This window comes from Vicugna pacos, chromosome 16 (assembly GCF_048564905.1).
Source record: "Vicugna pacos chromosome 16, VicPac4, whole genome shotgun sequence".
NCBI classification, from domain to species: Eukaryota; Metazoa; Chordata; class Mammalia; order Artiodactyla; family Camelidae; genus Vicugna; species Vicugna pacos.
The window spans coordinates 41,953,591-41,973,844 of NC_133002.1; the positions used below are offsets into that span (position 1 = coordinate 41,953,591).

General features: G+C 47.9%; 3 protein-coding genes across 9 annotated transcripts in view; 1 reads left to right on the top strand and 2 right to left on the bottom strand.

Moving 5' to 3' along the window:
- PHF12 (PHD finger protein 12) overlaps positions 1-14,057 on the bottom strand; it is a 37,023-nt gene extending 22,966 nt beyond the window's left edge. Inside the window, exons 1-2 of one of the 2 annotated variants that reach the window (XM_006211938.4) lie at positions 13,355-14,031; positions 12,527-12,708 (exon numbers count right to left, since the gene is read on the bottom strand). In XM_006211938.4, coding sequence (XP_006212000.1) covers positions 12,527-12,708; positions 13,355-13,420 — 248 coding nt within the window. In that variant the 5' untranslated portion in view covers positions 13,421-14,031. Of the gene's footprint in view, positions 1-12,526; positions 12,709-13,354 lie in introns of both variants that reach the window. The other variant, XM_072938990.1, reaches the window with a different exon arrangement.
- Positions 12,705-20,254, top strand: part of PIPOX (pipecolic acid and sarcosine oxidase) — an 88,999-nt gene continuing 81,449 nt past the window's right edge. Inside the window, exon 1 of the mRNA XM_031685346.2 lies at positions 12,705-13,155. The gene's annotated coding sequence lies outside the window, so the exon portion shown is untranslated. The remainder of the gene's footprint in view (positions 13,156-20,254) is intronic.
- SEZ6 (seizure related 6 homolog) overlaps positions 17,029-20,254 on the bottom strand; it is a 50,735-nt gene continuing 47,509 nt past the window's right edge. For 5 of the 6 annotated variants that reach the window (XM_072938988.1, XM_072938987.1, XM_072938986.1 and 2 more), the window contains 7 exons: positions 20,022-20,216; positions 19,456-19,647; positions 19,172-19,369; positions 18,855-18,893; positions 18,485-18,602; positions 18,298-18,400; positions 17,029-18,127 (listed from right to left, as the gene is read on the bottom strand). In XM_072938988.1, the coding sequence (XP_072795089.1) occupies positions 18,095-18,127; positions 18,298-18,400; positions 18,485-18,602; positions 18,855-18,893; positions 19,172-19,369; positions 19,456-19,647; positions 20,022-20,216 (878 nt within the window). In that variant the 3' untranslated portion in view covers positions 17,029-18,094. The remainder of the gene's footprint in view (positions 18,128-18,297; positions 18,401-18,484; positions 18,603-18,854; positions 18,894-19,171; positions 19,370-19,455; positions 19,648-20,021; positions 20,217-20,254) is intronic. The other variant, XM_072938985.1, reaches the window with a different exon arrangement.

Consider the following 20,254-nt stretch of genomic DNA (forward strand, 5'->3'; position numbering starts at 1 on the left):
ATAGACTTCTAAGACTCAACTGCTTATGAATGGCAGACTCAACCTAGAGTCCCAGAAGTTTGGCCATTTGTTACGTGAAGGTGACAGTGGCCTCTTCCTGACCTCTTCTACAATTCAGCATTTGCTATTCAGCAAATAGTAATTCAGCCAGTGATCCTTTAAAGATGGTGAAGTTAAGGATCTTGTGGGTTCGTGAGGAGACTAGTTTTAGAAGAAGGTATATTTCTGTATTTTGAAAACCTACCTGATAAAAGGAAGGTTCTGGGAGTGGAGACATTTTCCTGGGAATGGAGGCTAAAGTCTACCTAGAGCACAACAGTCTTTGAACCTTTAGATTCCTTCTGAGAACCATCAAGTCCTGGGAAGGAAGGTGAGCCCTGGAATAGTCGTCTTCTGTACAAGAGCTGGCTTGTCTTGGAAAACCGGTAGTTTTTTAGCCAACAGGCCAAGAACTTCTACTTTATTTTCTGCCTTCAAAAGAACATGGCTTGCAGTGCTTCGAGACAGGCACCCTTCACCGCAGAGAACAGAACGCTCTATCAGCATGGAGCTCCTGCAGCATATCTTCCCATCTTCCCAACTATGGATGTTTCCTTCCAGTTCGTCTGTTAAAAAGCCCTGGCCTGCAATCCCTGGCCAGAAAGTGACTGTTCACTGCTCTCCAACTCGCTATTTATTTTAACCACTACCTGATCTTAAAGACATTGTTAGCTACAAAATAGTTCATAACAACAGGGCTCTAAGTCTTCAGAGATTGTATAACTGAAAGAGAAGCATCTCAGAGTTTGGTGTGGTGTAGTGAGGCGTGAGAGGGCCCATAAACTGTTAACAGTAACATCTACACACAAACCAAATGAAAAACTGGTCAAAGACATTAATTTTTTCAAAATGAAGACTCCTAAAACCAACCTCTGCAGCAGGACTCGAGCATCTAGACTCCTATAAGCAAATCCAAATAATCTGTCTCTATTGCTGATGAGGGTGTCTAGATTGGACTATTTCTGGAGCCATCAAAGAGAAAACCACACACACACACACACTCTCTCTCTCTCAGCTCACTGTAATGCCTGCACTGACAGATCTCTCCGTGTCAAAGATTCAAAGCCTGGAGCCAGATGATCCCGACTTACAGCCAAAGGATGGAGTCCAGTTTTAACTTAGAATGCCTCTTTCATTCACTAATGAGGCTGCAGCTCACCACTGCAGGTGGAAGATGTTGGTAGTTGTCATGGTTCTTGGCTCTCTAATTAAGAGGATCTATTTCTAGTCATACCAGTGCGGCTGATCCGAGTCTAACCTCACTATCTCCCTCGTCTATTAATACATGTGAACCTGCAAGACATTAACATTTACTTCAGATTTAGTCGCCACCAGTGGGACCTGTTGCTCTATAGCTCTGTGTTAATTATCCATCTAGCACAAGCAGTTTTTCAATATGGAACTGGAAGGGAGGGGGGGAGGGGAAGAAGAGAACAAAGGGAGGAGGGGAGAGGTGGAGGGAGAGGGAGACAGGGAAGCAGAAAGACTGCCTTTTATTTCACAGACCTACCTTCTGCATTACAACAAGCAGATAAAAATGATGTTGGGCTCTGGACCTTTTTAAAAAAAGTATGTTAAGTTATTGATATATGGCTTGCAACTGTCCATCCAGCTAAGTGACAATGCCATTTAAAACTTAAGCCAAAGGTGGCCAGAGACATGAAAATATCACTTAATCAAATTAAAAGCATTGGTGTTTGTCTTAGGACAAAAGGAAGCAAATGGATTAAAAAATACTTAAGAAAGAACACACTATCTTCTCATCCTGGACTGACAAAATATTCTGTTTAATACAAACACTTAATAGGAACACTATGTGCAAACAGCATATCTGTACACAATAAAACAGCTTTCCACTCGCATTTTCTTCTAAAAGAGGTCAGTCGAATGAACTGGTTAGGGTCCCTCCTGTCACAACCCATCATGCTCCAAGAATCAGAAGCTCTCTAGCCATATACGGTTGTTTCAGCTGAAATAAAATACCAGACTAAGAAAGATTTCACTGCCCACCCCCCACCCGCCATCATCTGTATGTCCCCTCCCCCCTTTTTTGGTAGGGGTAGGGTGGTTCAGCAAGCAAACAATAGCAGTTTTGATTTTTAATTTCACAGTTCATAGGTCTCATCCATCCATGTGAGGTCCACTACCAGATAAAAATCCTGCATTTATATATAACAGCTCTGTGTAAGACCAACTGCAAGAGACAATACAAGCTCAGATCAGGCCTACACTCCCTCAGACTGGCCCTGCTGTCCTCAGCCAGCTCAGGAAATGTGTTGGTACTAGTCAAAATGGGGAGGGAAGGTGATCGCTGACAGGACCAAAATCATGTCTCAGCCTCCTAGCAGCCATCTTGATCTATAAAGGCTCAGGAAATAAGCCTTTTATAAATTGAAGTCAGCTTCTGTCCTGGAAAAGCTAAGAGGTGCTGGGTAGTTTAATTTAAAAAGACCTTTCTAAATTTAAATTAAAAGCTGTGTTAATAATACCCAAATTTAATAGTTTATGTTTTGAGGGAACAAAATTTAATCAAATTCAAATGTCTGCAGGTACAGTAAGCTTCCTCTGAATACTGTGTGGAGCAGGCATTGGCTTTTGCCTTCATGTGTGGCCTAATTTTCAAAGGCAGAGAAAATGGTCATATTGAAGGATACTGGAGAGATGAAAGCAGAGAGAAAGTTCATAGGGCCCATGAAACTTAATCCTTTACCCTCCTTTATCCCAGCTACTAACTCAAATACAGCTAATGCCACAAAGTACACAAAAAGTACAAGGACTGCCGGTTTTTTCATGCAAAGTCTTAGTAGCTGTGTTAACAAGGAGGCCAACAAAGTGCCAGGCTATCACAAATGCCCCATTGAGAAACTTAGCTAGTTGCGTCACTTCCACAGGCATACAATCCTTTCAAATTAGCTGACTGTGCCCCCCAGTTTTATTGCCTTCTATGCAGAGCTGGCTTGGGGCATCCTCCCAGTGAAGGACACCTGGAGAAGAGGGTTACGAGTTAGTGCAGGGAAAGGAGGAGGGATGGAGGATAGAGTACCAACAGTTATACCAGGTGTTTGCCTGTTAACTTTTCTACAAGCCAACTCCAGATGCCACAGGACCTGATCAGGAAATGTGCTGGTACTAGTCACTGATTTGGCTATTCTTACAATCCTGGCTTCTTTAAAATGGAAAATGAGCTGGTTGCAAACATTTAAAAAATTGGCTTCACTCATTCACTTTATGATGGTTGCTGGAGCCCACCTGTTTTGGAAAAGAGTAAACTGCCTCAGCAGTCACTTTCTAACACTCCCAGGGAACACTCCATTGGAAAGAAGAACCAACAATTTTAACTGTGTATTTGGTAAGACTCTCAGAGGTATAGAAAACTGGGTACTGTTCTGTAGCCAAATTTTAGAAGACTATCAAGAATAAGAAAGTAGACAGGCCACACAACTCAAGAGAATCTGGACCAGTTTACATCCTATAGATACTGGACCTAAAATTCTATAAAGGCTGGGAAAAACTAAAAACAATAACATCTTAAATGTATGGAGAATTTCTATTTGAAATCCAACTAAATGTAGAGAGCAGGTTTCTACATAAGGCCCAGCTGCTTTTCCCTAAGGAGGATTTCTGCTTCATTTACTCTCCTCTGACAGGGTCTTCTTTTGAAAAGAAACAAACAAAAAAAAAGCTGGGAGAATAATGCTACTATTTGGGCCAAAACAGCACAGGGCTTATTCCCCACCTTCTTTTACCCTTGCCCCCCCCCCCAATTTTACTCAGAAACCTCAAAGCTCCTCTCGCTACAGGACTGAAGTAATCTCCTGGGCATGCTGTCAAACTGTGCTGTCGTGGTTTGATGCCACAGTTAAGTGCTGACTTGGGCTTCTGAAGGCTTCCAGTTATACCCCTGGTGACCTATTTAGGAGCTGAACATACTTCTCAGAGACAGAGCGCCATGATTTTCCCCTTCAGCCCACTTTTCTCTCAGATGGTCCCTCACCAAAGAACAATCACCCTGAAGGCCTGAATGTGCACACACAAATGGTAAGATCTGCAGAAAGCTGGTATGTAGCAAGCATAAGAGCCTCGGACATGAGTGCTTTCCCATAACTTAAATACCCTGCAGACACTTTTCTTACTATTCAGCTTCCTTCAACACCAACAAACTGTAGACTAAAGTCAAAGATATCTGATGTCACGGAATTAGGCCTTAGAATTAAGTTAGAATGGCTAAGTGTCATCTATGCCAGGCAAAACCACAAGGACTACCAAGGAGGGCTAAAGCAAGACAAAAATAATTCTCCCTCCATTTAAGATGTTCTTTCAAAAAAAAAAAAGAGGCAAGATTAGGAAACTTAAATACAGCAACCTATGTATAGAACTGTGAAAAGTTATAGGTTTAGATACACTTAATGAGATTAATGTAGTACAATTTTTGTAATGAATTCTGACCAATAATTGATAATTATTAATGGGAAAAGTTCACTGTAGAGCCTCCGTCTAATGTTTCCAGAGCTTTGTTAAAACCAAGAATCAGTAGAACTCCATCTGACAGTTCAGTGAACATGGGAATTAAAAAGCTCCCAGTTCATCACAGGAGCCCCGGGCTGGTGGAAAGAACAGTAATAGCTCCACACTGCCGTTTTGTGATGTAGAGACTCATCTGAACTCACTTGAAGTTTAGTGCATTTCATTAGCTTCTCTGCTCCGTTCTTTGCACAAATGCAGATGGGAGAAAAAAATATCCAACATCTCTCTGAGGATCACAGCTGGATAAAAGCCTGTAAGTGTGCTTGTGTTGCCACAAACAGGGTTCCACCCTGGAGCTCAACCTTGCTAGTAATTCTGAGAGGTTCCTCCTTCTCTGCCTGGCCTAGAGGTAAAGTGATGTCTTTGGGCTATGGTTAAATTCAAACCCTGCAAAAAATCCTCTCCTGCTCACTCTAGCTCATTTCAAAAAGAGCCTCAGTGGGAAAGACCAACACTAGGTTCAGGCAGAGTTATCCCCCACTCCGCTGTTACTATGTCTTTTGTCCTTTCAAGACTGGGAAGTATTTCCTGGGAGACACTCTGTATAACTTGTCAGAAAACAGAGGAAGGGCAAACATTAAACAGCAAAGCGACTAACATACAGGAAAGCAAATGTAATTAGGGAGAAAGGAATGGTCACCATGTGTTTGTGTTAACAAGGTACCATCCAGTTGGAAGAACCCAGACTTCATTTCTGCTCCCCAACCAGTGTTTATCTTTGCACATTTCTCATCTGTAATACCACTAAGTATTACGCAGCAGTGAGCAGAGGAAGTGTCTCTGGCTTTCAAGTAGTTTAGTGAGCATTTAGTACATGATTGCAAAAGGGAATGGAGTAGTTCTTTGAATGAGTCAAACTTTTCATTACTTAGAAAATTTCATCAATCTCCAAGATATACTTGGAAATTGCTTACTGTGAATTCAACAACAGCTCTATGTAGTAGCCAAGTTCCTTTTTGCTGATGGGTCAAATCAATGATTTCTCCTTTTATAAGTGCCTATTGTATCCTTCAGTGTTTTTTTTCCTCTCTCACACAAAACTTCATCTTTATTCTTATTTGCTGAGACCCAGATTTAGAAATAACCTAAGGCTTAAAGGATGAGGATTTTGTTATCTGTAAATGGTGGTCAGAAAAAGGTGTCACCTTCTTATTCTTCTTAACTGTTCTAGAGTCATGGGAAAAGCAGTTAGCTAGTGACCTGTGCATGCGTCCTGGGCATGGTGACAAGTCTGCAACACTAAAGTACCTTTCTGAAATTTGGTCTAGGACTTGCACTGAATACAATGTCCTCCTCTTTCAGGAAACTGGCAGGGGGACAGCTGTACTCCTGTCCTGTCTCTTGGGAGGCTAGCATTATGCAGCGGTGTCAGTCATTGAATGGCAATGCAGCTGGCCATGTTGTACTCCCTGGGGACCTTAAGTCAAAGGAAGAGCACAGTGGAGGTAGAAAACATCCCCTCCACCCCGCCCACCTCTGGTGACATAAAACTCAGGCACCTAAACAAGAATGTATTTCCAGGAGTCTATACTGCATTATCATAGTAAGTGCCTTCATAACCCCAACCAGAATCTTCCTCCAGGGTGGCCTGCTTACCTACACACCCAAGGAATTGTTGTGTACGTGCTGGGGGTGGGACAAGAAAGTTCAAAGATGGATTTCAACACTCTTATCCATAATCAAAAGCAAACAACACTTAGCTTCATCTCTTTTCTATTGCCCTGTAACTTGTAGGAGGAGAAATATACCAATTTCTGTTAAGAAGCAGGACATCTGCATTTCTAGGGAGCATCAAACCCTCCTGGGAGCATCAAAGCAGACAGTTTCTTTTTTTAAGCTATATAAAACCTTCAAGCAAATATTCTCCACATGCTGTCTCCTTATTTACTGCTATCTGGGCTTACATAAAGACACATAGAAACAGGTGAGTTCACTGCAGTGTAAAACAACTTTTTGTTCCTGTTAACTGGGTTCAAAAGACAGCTCATTGATGGATTTGTAGTTATTTCCACCCCAAGCTGTCACCAAACTGAGGCAATTTAAATCTTTCTTCTTGAACTAGGGGACCTCCAAGTATGAGAAGTGCTCACACACAGAAATTTTCTATTGTGGCAGATGGGTGCTGGGTGGGCATCCTGCCTTAAGGCAACTGGTGGATTTTTAAAATTTCCTCTAGGCTAACTTCCAGCCTTAGACTTCTTTGCTAAGAGGGGGTCACACAGAAAAGCTGAAATAGAAACATACCAAATTTACACTGTAAGGTTCTCTCCAGAGACACCATCCTGAGTTCACAGAAGAAACTCTTTACTTACTGTTATTACATAGACAATACAGGCATAGACATTAAACTGCTTAAATCAACCATTTTTTCTAGGTAAGACTAAAAATAAAAAATAAAAAGATGGGGAAGTGAAAAGACCATCACAGAATAGGAGAAAATACTTGTAAATCAAATATCTGACAAGGCACTTGTATCTAGACTATATTTATGTAAGGAACTCTTAAACTCAATAAAAAACCACACAATCCAATTAAAATTGGACAAAGGATCTGAATAGACATTTCTCCTAGAAAATATACACAAATGGCTAATAAATACATGAAAAGATGTTGAATATCATTAGCCATCAGGCAAATGCAAATCAAAACCACAACGAAATAGCACTTCATGCCCGTCGGATGGTTCCAGTCAAGAAGATAGGTAATACCAAGTATTGGAAAGGGTGTGGAGAAACTGGAACTCTCACACACTGCCAGTGGGAATGTAAAATGATGCAACCAACTTGGAAAACAGTCTGGCAGTTCTTCATAGGTTAAACGTAAGAGTTATCATATGACCTAGTGATTCCATTCCTGGGTATATACCTAAGAGAAATGAAAACAGATATACACACAAAAACTTGCACACAAATGTTCACAGCATGATTATTCACAATAGTAAAAAGTAGAAAAAACCCCAAACATCCATCAATGGATGAATGGATTAAAAAAAAGTGGTATATCCACACACAGAATAGTATTCAGATTTTAAAAGGAACAAATCCTACAAATCCTACAAGGATGAACCCTGAAAACTCACTGAGCCCTTCTGAGTATCACTTATACTTTCACTCAGAGCTTAATAAAAAAGTTTCATTTAACACACAGTAGTGACTATCTGAATTCCTTTTCAGTTCAAATTAAATAATTTATTTGTCCTTCTGATTTGGCTTTAAAAAAATATCTTGGAAACACACTTGATTAAGAATTTAAAACAGACCAACATGGATGTCATCTCCAGATTAAAATGAAGGCAATACCTAAATATGACTTTCCACATTTACGTGTGTAAAAAACACACAAGTCATTAACAAAGGCCCAACAGTCCTAATATATTAGTGGAGTCCATCTGTGAAGTATTTTGAGAGCCTTAAGGAACAGCAGGAAATTGATGGGATTATAACTGCGTCCTACCTTTCACTGAGTTTGGTAATTAATTTTGGGATAGACCCGAAACGGAAAATTTCCTACAACAGTACCACTAAGTATTTGCCTTAAATTACACACAAACTATTATCTTGGAGGAGTATGACCTCCTTTTCCAGTTTTAGTATTTCTGATGCTTCCTTTCTCAACCAAAGCCATCTGAGTCACATTTTGTGAGAAAACAACTCATACCAAATATTATTTTTATATTTTTAAACAGTAATTTTCCTTTATCTTTGAACTAAAGCACTCACATCACAAGAATTAGCCCCTAATCCCCACATTAAGTTTATGAAGCATGCATGTGAAATTGAGTTAAAACTGAATGCTACTGGACCCTGTTTGCGTGGACCATTCAAAAGCCCTACTATACACCCAGATTCCTAAACAACACAGTAAATGCAAAAACAAAGAAATAAAATACACATAAAACCAAATTAGGTTTGTTTATTGTTGAATCATTTTACTATTGAGGGGGCAGCGTGAAGGGAGGGAGTCCAGATGTTGTCACCTCCGGTTTTTCAGTGCCAGGCTTCCAAGCACTTACAATGTCAGAAACAACAGATTCGTAAGATAAAGTTAAAATAAATGTATTTCCACTCACCACTAGCCTGATACCGTTCTAATGAGGAGCTAAACACAATAAAATCAGAAAAAATCACCTCCTTTAAAATCAAAACAGCCAAGATTTTCTACAAGGCACTTTTCTACTGTGTGTGAAACCCTTCTTGTTATGACTCACTGAAAATTAAATATGCAAAACTCCAAACTGAGCTTAGTTTTGCCTGTGCACAGAGACCTTTTTACTCTCATTCTTCGAAAACCTCATTTTGGATCTTGCTGCCAACACCAGGGAGAGGAAAGCCGGCCAACAATTCCAAATATAACATGCGGAGGCAAATGCTACAGAAATCTGTCTGACAGGAAGCAACCATGCTGAGGTCTGCTGAGGTAGGTGCACTTTTCAATCAGACCATTCTGGTCCCTCTGACTGTTTGAAGCAAAATGCAATCAGAGGAAACCATCCAGGTTCCAGTCAACTCCATTACCGATGCTCTGTGGTGTTGACTTTATCAGTGAGAACAATCCTATCCATATAGTCCACCTCAAGCAGAACGATGGGCCATCAGCAACTAGAGCTCTACCAGTTATTCTAAGTATTTAAAGTTGATTTTTAGAGACCAGTCTATGCAGACCAGTATTTTCAGAATGCTCAACTTATGGCATGACAATTACGATAAAGATCAGGTTCACCAGGGAACACTTAAAAACATATCTCTTTCTAATTCTCCAGGGGCAGGTTTAGTAACCCCTACCACCACTCTGAATAATTGATAAGCCAGTTAAACTTGGATAAAATGATTATGCTATCACTTAAACAAATACAAAGATATCAGCTCCTCAAGTTCAATTCTTCAGTGAGTTCATGGTACTGAACACAGGACAATTCATTCCCTCACCCAAAGATCATCACAGAAAACCCAGAAATAGGGCTCCTAGTCTAACTGGAAAGAAAGGACTATTCCTCATACAGAGCACTGGCCCCTGAGAAAAGACAAGACAATTAAAACAGCTTATTTGACCAGTCATTTCCTCCAGAAGCTTAGCTTAGAAAAATCCCCTGTGGTTATGGTTATGTCACTAAGCCCAGGAGGTAAAGTTTGCCTAGAATCACTTCTGGAGCATTTTACTAGATTCTGTTCACTGTGAGGTAAGCTGGCAAGGCACACCAGAGACTGAAAAAGGACATATCTCACAGAGCTTTGAATGGAGACCCACAGCAGCCCTGCAATTACAATCTATAGGGTTTACAAAACCCCATCTTTACTTTTGCACATTCTCTACATAAGGAAAATTATCACTACTATGCTTATCTAAATAACCCAGTCTTAGCCAATTAAAAAGCGAAGCAAGAGAAAATATAGCCACACCTCTTACCTCACTCCCACATGACACAAGCAAGCAATAATGGGACAAATTAACGTGAGCGCACTCAAGAATCAAAATTTTCTGACACCATTAATTGCTTGACCTAACTACTCGAGATGGTTAATGAAGTACTTCACTTGGGCTAGAAAGAGTGTGCTATGTTAAGGAGGCAAGAAAGTCGGATAAGCCTTGCTTAAAAGAAGGGTTTCTGCCTTTGGATCAATATCTAGAATGTTTTGTGATTTATATAACTACTCAGATAAGTCAATGGTACATTCAGTACTGGCATCTTGAAAGAGGGAATTGGAGATGTGAAACAAGGCCTGCCTCATTTACTAGGATTCTCAAATCTCTGATTACCAGTTCCCATTCACTGTCTTTAGTGGCGGGGGTAGTCAATGAAATGCAGTCTTGGCAAACTTCAATCTCACCAATGCTAAAAAAGCATCTCTCTCTCTCCTACCAGTTAAAGTAGAAACTCAATTGTTACAACTTGACAAGACTTGGACTCATCTAATTCAAAGATTCAGAAGTTAGGTTTTAGAGTTTAAAAAGCCCAATCTCAGGCAAAACAGCACACTTTTTCCATGCCCAGAAGTTTCTAACAATTTCAGCTTTATTAAACAAATGGTAATAAAGAGCTCACAAAATTCTCAATATGGGATTCACCATTCTTGGTCAACACTAAGTTCATTCTAGAGGTGAAACATTAACCCACATTTTAAACCAAGAAGTCTGCAATTCAGTCTTAGTATGTATCAAACAAGCACACACACATACACGAATGTAAGCAACAGGGGAATTAACTGGTAAGCAACATATACCCAGGTACAAATCTCTTCTGTGCTCAAGAACAGCACAGGAAACTTGACAGGAGGTATTTTTTTTCCAGGGGGATTACATCTTATAGAAAGCAAAGGCTAAAAACCACAGATCCTTCCTGCTAGTGTTACTCATTTCATAATAAAAAATTTTAAAGCCAGCAGCAAAGCTCCCTCCAGGATAATCACTTTTGTCCCTGCAACATTACAAGCCAAGATGGGGTGCCCTCCTGGGCTAAAGAATCTTGGGAATGGTAATGGGAACTTCCTACATAACTTCTGACCACAGACTTAATTTTCCCGGCATCAGTTATCTGTCCAGTAAGTGTTCCAAAACCTGCAATTAATACAAATATACAGTAGGCACTACTACACCAACTGAGAAACGGAATGTGATTGGAACTGTGCGGGGTGCTTAAGGAAAATCTCACTTTTTTTTTAAACAGAGGACTAAAAAAGGCAACATCAAAAACCGGTGGAAACAAACAGAGAAGCCCCTCTGTTTCCCGCTCTCTCTCCAGCAGTCTCCTCTCACAAACGTCTGCCTCAGTCAACTGTTGCTGAACAACAGAACAAGTTCCATCAGAACAAGACGCAATCGGGGTCCCGGCACAGCTGTGGGATTTTTGTGGAGGGCAGAGGTGATTTCTCCAAACAGAAGCTGGAGTTTAAACTCTTCTTGGCCGGATTGTTCTGGGCTGAGCTGCTGAGGAGGATCAAGCAGCGGGCGATCAACCCAGGTCCCTCCCTCTCTCTACCGTCTCTCCCCTCCCCTCGCGTTCAGTAACGGGGGGAAAAAAAAAAAGCGCACAGCTTTCCAGCTTTCCGCTCCTTAAAAATGCCCTCGCGGAGCCACCGCACACAATCCTGCCCCAGCAGTAAAGAATTCTGCAGCGAAGGGTTCGCAGATCCGGAGCGAAGAAGTGAAATCTGCGCCCAAGGGCAATTTTAATTGTCTAACTCGGCCCGATTTCCTAAGAGGCGGCAGCGCGGGGAGGGGAGGGAAGGGGGAGGCAGCTCCAAGAGGCAACAGGGGGCAAGCGGCGGCAGAGAAAGGGACCAAAGCGGCGAGATCCCAACCCTGGCCCCGAAGGAGCTTCTGCAGAAAGGACTTCGAGGCCACCCCCACCGTTCCCCGGGAGACGTTTGCAAATCATATATGCAGCCAAAATGGCGCTGAGAATAAAAATATAATTTAAAGGCAGGTCGCCATATTGTAAACAGAGAGGCAGAGAAGAGGAGGACTCGAGAGACACCCTCCATGATTCCTTCCACAGCCGGGAGCAACCGAGCGCCGCGTCCCGCGGCTCTGGACCAGGGCAGCTCCGGCGGCCGAGGGCTACGCGCACCCGCCCGGAGGAGAGCCCAGCCCGGCAGAGGCCCGAGAGCGGCGGGCGAGCGGGCAAGCAAGCGGCGCAGAGCCCGGAGCTCCTCCCCTTCCTCCCCCGCCACCGCCAGCCGTGCCCCGCCGGCTCCGTCCCGGCTCCCCAGCGACTTCCAATCCCAGATGGGGCTCTCCTCACTCCTCCCAACCCCCACCTTGGGGTCCGGGCCCATTGCTGCTCCTCCCCCTCAAACGGCCGGATCCGGGCAGCACCTGGGGGCGGGGAGGCGCTCGCCCCAGCGGCTGCAGAAAGTCAGCTAGCGGCTACAAGCGCCCGTTATTTTGGCAGGCAGGGGTAGGCCGGGTGAAGGAATGTGCCGAGACGGGTCCGCCAAGGGCCTCCAGAAGGGTCCCCAGACCTTACCAGCACTGGAGGTGGAAGGCGGCCGGGCAGTGGTCACAGCACAGGAGATCCCCACCTTCTTTGCAGCTATCGCAGCTGTCGTGGTTGGTAGCCCTGCCGCTTCTCCGGGGCTCCTTCTCAGGCTTCCGACTTCGCTTTTCTGCCTCGTCCGTCTTGGGGGGAGCCAGCAGAGCTTGGATTTGCTGCACACACATACAAATGCCGTGTGTGCACACTCGGAGCTCTCGGGCGGTCCGTCGCCCTCCCGGCGCGGCTTCTCCGTCACCCACCCCTCTCCCCTCTTTTGTCCTTCTTCCTCCCATCCAGGCTACTCCCAGAACCTCTCAGCCCCCGGAACCAGGGGGAGCCCACCCTAATCGCGTTCTTGCAGCACAACAACGAGAACGGCTTCTTCCAAATGGGGAGGATCAGGGTAGGGGGATGGGGAGAGAGTGCGCGGTTCCCTTCTCGCCACTTCCTTGTATGGACAGTGGGGGACTCCAAAGCCAGGCTCGGCAGAGGCCTGAAGCCCGGTACCCGGACGTGCTGGGGGAAGCACAAAGGGGCGGACAAGAAGGGGGTGGGGAGGCCCGCCGGTGCAACGAGATGGAGTGGGTTGGCGCCTCGGGAGAACGAATCGAGGGCGGCGGGTAGGTGAAACTGCTGCAAACGTCCTCGGGGGCTGAACTCAGCCCCTCGAATTGGAAAGATGGGAGGGAGAGTCTGGGTGAGGAAGCGCCCCCCTCCCCCGGCCCTCTTGCGCTGCAAGCTCAGGACCGGCTTTGTGGGGCGGAGGGCGGAGGTTCTCTCCCAGTGCTGGGGAAGAGGGATGAGGAGGGCCACTCTTACCTCCATCAGCCCCCCCGACGTGTCCAAGTCGTACACGATCGTCTTGGTCTCCATTTTCTCCCACATTCATCCACCTCCCGGGCTGGGCGCTCTCTGCTCCGGCCCCCCCAACCCCGGGGGGAGGGGGGAAACGGGGGAGGGGGTGCTCCTGACCCCGGTCCCCCTTCTTTTTTCCCAACACGGGTCCCGACTTCCTCGCCCTGGCTCCCCCCCTCCCCCCGGCCCCCAGTCCCCGGGACGGCAGCGTCCTCCCCACGGGCCGTGAGGGGGGAGCGGCCCCTCAGCCTCGGCCCGGCGGCTGGCTGCACGGTGGGTCCCGGCTCCGGGGGTCAGGCCTCGGCGGGGCCTAGTCCCACAGGCTAAAGCCGGCGCTGGCGACCGCTGGTCCGGCCGGGAAGGCTGGCGGGCGCTGCCATCCCGGGGTTGGGGGGATCGGAGGGGGGTGAGAGGTTAGGTGAGGTTGTGGTACGTGAGGTGACTGCGGGGAGGGTGATGGGGGGTGGTCCCCGGGCTCCGCCTCTCGCCGCCGCCGCCGTCTGCGTCCCGGCTGCCGCGCACTTGGCGCAAACTTACCGCGAGCGCCCGCAAAGCCACCCGCGCAGGCGCCCCGGGATCGCCGCTCGCCGCGCGCAACCGCAGTGACAGCCGGCGGCCGGGCCCCCGCGCAGCCGCAGTGAGGGGGTACCCCCCGGCGCGCAGCCGCGCTGGCATTCGTCTGGAGCGCCGAAGCCCCGCCTTTCTGCCCTGCGCCAGCGTACTGAGACAAAAGGGCGGGACCTGAGGTCTCGCGCAGGCGCCTGGGAGAGCTCGTAAGGGTCATCGCGCAGCCGCAGGAACACGGGGACTCTTCATCCATTGGTGTTTGTGTATAGACCAAGAGCACTGTGTTCCCGCGCACGCGTGTTGAGGATACACCTCTCCCGCCCCACAACAACACAGCCGGCTCCCGCGCAGGCGTATTGTCACTTGCAGGCCCTAACAAGAATGCTTCTCCTTTCGCCATTTTGGTAATGGGATATAGACTACCATGTCCTCGGAGTCCTCAGACATGAACAGAGAGGAGCAAAGTGTAGTGTTGGCTGGAGCTGGTAGGCTGTCGGTGACAGCAGTACTCCTAGGGATGTTGTACTGGATTGTCTGGTTCCAGCGTCAGGTGTGGCTGGACCAGGCGCCATATTGGTAAAGAGAAAAGAAGACATCGGGACGGAAAACGATGTTTTGGTGTCGGGCTGGATGGCTGCTGATCCCGCTTCCCTCCCGCTCCCGACAGTACATTTTAGCTTGAACATTCCTGTTTTTCGTAGTGGTGGCACCATGGAGAGTTCCACCTGCCCGTTACTACCGTCTCTTGATCACTGTCCCTGAGAACTGCTCTCCAAGAGAAAGCCAAAAGCGAAGTTTGTAATGCTGACAACGCCCAGCTACCTGCCTACAGTGGACTTCAACTCCCAGTTTGCAACGCGCCAAGGGTCCGAAGGGTGAAAGGGAGTGCACTGCACACTGGGAGCGAGAACAGGGGTGGGTCTGGTGGATTGTGGGAGCCGTAGTTCCGTGTGCGTGCGATGCAGCATGCGGTAGGATGGACTCGGGGAAGAGTGATTTGCCTACCAGGAGGGGATACTTTTCAGAGCTGCAGTGCTGTATGCTGGGATTTGTAGTCTAAAGGCTTCACCTCGAATTCTGGGCGGGGCGTCATGATCCCTTCACGGTGCCCGCCCCTCCCCTTGGTATCATTTTCGGAGTCGGCCAGTTATTTCTGCTTGGCTGTGGATGAAGCGGTGGAGAAGGGAATGACATCATTGTGCCTGACGTTAGGAGTGTAGTTGGTATTGTTACCAGGTAGTCGTGTCCTAGCTCACTTTTGATGTTAACGTATACTTAGCATTCTCAGAAGCCTAAAGCTGGAAAGGGCTTAAAAATCATCTGTATTACTCCCTTCATTTCCAGATGCATAGAGAAGAACAGTGATTTGCCTAGTTCACATAGTGAACTTATGGAGGACCCAGGAATGAAACAGATTTCTTGATTCCCAGGCCAGACATTGTCTATCTGCCTGTGAGGGCTTGCTGCTCCTTCTTTTGGGAGAGTAAGGAGGATAAGTTAGATAGGGTGGGGATGTCAGTGTATGGCCTTACGTTTCTGTTTTTATGACTTTTCTAATGATCCTATTGGTGCCTGGGAAGAAAGATAAGGTAGTGGGCCTTATTGATTAAGCAGGGGAATATATCATGTCGATTGGCCCTCTCTGCCCTCTACCAACCTCAGCAAACAAATCTTAGTGGCCACAGGTTAGAGACATGGCTCTCAGAGAGAGAAGAGCTGAGCTAAAAGTATGGAAGTGGCTGGACCTCATCTCTTCTAAGGCTGTATTTCATGCTACAGGCCCTCAGAAGTTGATACATCATGGGCCCTCTCCCACTGGCTTCCTTCCTACTGCTCAGGGCCCATCTGTGCTGCTGTGTCAGCTTGAAAGTATTATGGAGCAGATAAGTAAGCCATTGGCACATGCCCAGTGAGCACAGCTTTGTTTTGATCAACATCATCATTGTGGTTGAGAACAGAAATAGGCATTGGTGGGCTAATGAAAGAAGTAATACTTGGCTCTGTTGACAAGTGACAGGGGAAACTAATTACTCTACAGATCTTTCTCTTAGAACTTGGAGGGTGAGGTCAGCCCAGTGGGGCCAGTAGTTGGTGCCACCTTGGAGAGCTCCAGCCCTGGATGTTCTAGGGGGATGAGAGAGAGCAGGTGGGATACAGATGCCTTCGGAAGTGACCTCTTGTGGCTAATATAGGCAACTGCATTCTGCATGGACAAGCCTCTCTATACTTCAATGTGGCTTGTGGTAGAACCAGGAGGTGGGCAGCCATGAGTGGTCAAGACCTCCCTGTTGGAAGACTGTAGAAGTACTGGTTGCTGCTACTATTTCTTCAGAGGTTTTTTTCTTCTGGCTTTTAAGAGCCCATAACTCCCTGTTGCCTGGCTCTTAATCTGGAAAGCAGCCATGCATAGCACACCTCATGGATGTGCATGCTGGGGACCAAGGCTGGGCAAACACTTACATCTCAGGAGGTGCTGGGGCCCTAGGGAGGGGGCAAAGAGGAACCTCTCTGTCCTGGAGCCCATGGATATGGCTTTTGCTACAATAGGAGCCAAGCCCCTATGTGGCATTGCCACTCTGCTTGACAGTCTGGATGTCCTCTGAGGCCAAGACAGACTAGGGCCTCATGTTCAGGGGTTCAGTCTCTGATTCGTATTCCAATTTCCTAAGCCTTGCTAGCTGGGAAAGCAGTGAAAAAGAGAGAGGCATCAGGCTTCCTGGACTTTTCCAGCAATACAGTGGCTTTGAGGAGGGGCTTGGGAGCATGCCAGCTGGTAGTTCTGGACCTAGCAAAGAGAAGGAAATGAAGCATTGGGATGGGTGAGGAGTTGGGTTTGTGGGCTCCCACACCCCTGTGGCACCAGCCACTGGGGGCTCTCATTTCGCATGCCATCTGTTGCACTGACCTTGTTGGGACAGTAGTCTTGGAAGCACTGGCATGTAACTGTTTTTTGATAAAATCTGGAGAAGATCAGCTGTTAGTTCCAGAATGCCTTCTGGTCCTAAAGTCCATATTCCATTCATCTCCCACTTCCCTTCCCTCTAAGAAAGCACCATCCACTAGGCTGCTGCTTGGTTTTTTCAAAAACACCATTTTAATAAGGAAACAGCAGAAATAGAAGATTGTTCTCTGGCTGGAGCCCAGACCCCATATAATACATTACATGTACAAAGTGGCCTGCAGCCAACTCCAGGGCCTCTCCCTGGGACTCTCTAAACCTCTGTTCCATGCCAAATTCCTGGGCCCTTGGACCTCTGCTCCTCTCCAAAATATACCCACCCACTCCCCTTGTCCCAAAACACAGTGGCCGGGAGGGAAGCCTGACAAGTGGTTGGGGTTGCAGGAGGGGCTAGTGGGAAAGAGGATGCTTTTAACAGCCAGACTGACATCAGGGTAAGTTCACCTATCTTCAGGGTGTTGCTCCCGCTCTTCTAGGGGAGCAGTAGGATATCCTGCTTTGGTGTGGAGCACGAGTCGTGTGGCCTAGGGAAGCCCAACCTGAGCTTGGGGTAGAGTCCCTAAACCCCTTAGCATCCCTTGGAATTATTGCCTCCACCAGGAAGGGACAGGAGGCAGAATTGTCCATTCCTGGGGCCTTAGAGAAGGACTAGAGAACTCCCCAAGGGGCTGATACCAGCATGCCAGGACTACCAAGAGGTCACTGTTGAGAGCAGTTTTGGCCACTGGTGATGACCCTGTGAGGAACACGCTGGCACAGTTTCCACCATTGTCAAATTAACCCTGCTGCGGGGTGCTACATGCCAGGGCTGGATAGTGGTCTCATGGAGAGAGGTGCTCCCCTCTGCCTGTGAATTCCAGGCTGGAGGTCCAGGGCATGAAGGAGGGTAAGGAGAATGCTGGTTCTTGATGCATGTGCTCCAGCCATGTTCTGCCTGGAGGCAGATGCCCCTGACTTGGACCCAAGGAAGGGCCCTAAGTGGGCAGTGGTACCAAGAAAATAGGCCCTGGTGGGCATTGCAGGCGGGAAGGGCACAACTTCTTGAGGGACTGGTGGCATCTCTTCCCAGGTGGTATATACAGGAGGTGGAGGGACAGCAGGAAGCTGGGAGCTCTGCTACTGGGCTGTGACACAGGGCTGAGCTGGCTTCCCCAGGCTGCCCCACCTAGATGGAGACTTCATATTCTCTCGTCTCCTGCAAAGGAAAGAGACTGCTGGGAGTTGGAAACTTGTACAAGGTTTGCCAGCCCATAATCCACCTTCCCAAGGGAAAAGGAAAGGGAAAGAGTGAGAGGGCTTGGCAGGACCCTCAGGGGTACCTGCCCGAGGGAGCATAGCAATGGTTCCTGATGAGGGTGTTAGGCCTGGTATGGGTACTTACTCCAGTCTCGTAAGTCGGATTGTCAAATGCTGACTCCACGGTGATGCGGTCATAAGGACGGGGTCGTGTTCTGGGCAGCTGCAAGGGGCTTTTCCCCTGGAGCCTGCGCAGCAGAGAAGCCTGTGAGTCAGGAGTGCTGGGCAGGAGTGAGTCAGGTATGCAGGGCAGGAAGGGAAGCCAGACTCACCTGGAGAAGTAGAGGTACACACCTCCTACCAAAAGCGCCATTGCCACCAGTGGCAAGAAGATGGCAGCTGCAATGTGAGCAGCATCCAGGGTGCTGGAGGCAGCAGGCGCCTTGGCAACTGAAAACACAGAGGATGGGATTGGGGCAGAGGTCCCTGTCACCTGGATCCCACATCCCCTCACCTCGGCCCAGGGGCATCTAGCCACCAGCTCCCTCTAGCTGGCTGGGGGCAGGGAAGGAGCTTTTTGCCCTGCTAGTCCCAGACCTCTCTCTTTCTCTGTCCTCCCACCTTGGGTAACCCATGGCCTGGGAGCTGCGAGAACTAGGGGCAGGGAGATTATTTCCCTGGCCCTCAAGGGTGGGGGCTCACCATCCAGGCTGCGGCCGCCGTAGAACCCATCGAGAGAGGCTGGAACAAGAGGGGAGGTCCAAGGGCAGTGGGTGAGCCCAAAGGGCCAAACCACTAAGGCAGGGAGTGGGCTGATGATGGGAAGAATTTGTCCAAGGAGAGTCCACCCCATAATTTGCCTTGGTGTCACCAGGTCAGAAGGATCTGGCAGAGACTGGGGAGACTGAGGGTAACATGAAGAAGGCATGGGCAGGAAGTTCTGGTTCTCAACATTTGACATCTTTGCCAGAGCAGCCCTATGGGCCAGGCGGGGGTTCTGGGGATGGCAGATCACTCACCAGCCCTACAGATGGGTGGGGGGTCACTCCAGTGTGAGGGATGTCCAGGCACACATTTGATGCTGGCCTGGCCCTTCAGCACATAGCCAGGGGCACATGAGAAGTGGATGGTAGCCCCTGCTGGGTGTAGCCGCTTCTCAGGACTGCGGGCACCATTCTCGGGGGCGCTGAGGCCATGGCACGGCTTAAGCTGTTCCACTGCAAAGCAGGTAGAGCCTGGTGAGGGTGCCAGGCCCCTAGTCTCCAGAGGCCACATCCTCCCCTTCTACCCATTTGACACTTACGGAGACATTTGGGGGCTCGGTCGCTCCACTTGGGGCTACTGGCTTGGCGGTCATGGCAGGTGAGGATGGCACTACCCGTCAGCACAAAACCCTGGTCACAGATATACTGCACGGTGGTCCCCACGGGAAACCTGGGGCTAGATATGAGGCGTCGGCTGTGCTCCACATCCCCAGGGTCATGGCAGGAAGTCACTATGGGTAGGAGTATAAGTAGCCCAGGTAGAACTCAACAAAAGCCAAGTCCACACTGGCCTTGTTGCAGGCCAGCCAACATCTTTATGGCATCTGGCTCCACCCCCAGTTTATCTGCTCCTACCGTTTTGCTGGTGTCTCCCCTCATTTGTCCCCTTCCCATCCATCAGTCAACAAATAATTGGCCATATATCAGGAACGAAATACTTGGAGTGCTAGGTGGATAACCCTGTGAAATAGTATTATCCCATTTCACAGATGAGGCAACTGAGGCCAGGAATACTAGCTAATAACACCTAGAATCTGGGTCAGAATCCAGGAGAGAGGCGTTAGGTTGCATTGGGGAGAAGAACATGGGGAACAGGTACACTCACCCCTCTGGCAGGAGGGCAGGTCCTCACTCCAGGTTAGGTCCCACTGGCACATGAGGACACTGGATCCCACCACCTGGTAGCCAGGATAGCACTGATAAGTGACGACAGTGCCGTGCACCAGCTCAGGCTGTGATGGACTCTTCCAGCCATTGGGGATCTCAGGCAGCTCCGGACACGTGTCATTACGGGGCACCTCTGGGGGCACAGGAGCAGCAAGATGCAGGCCCTCAGCC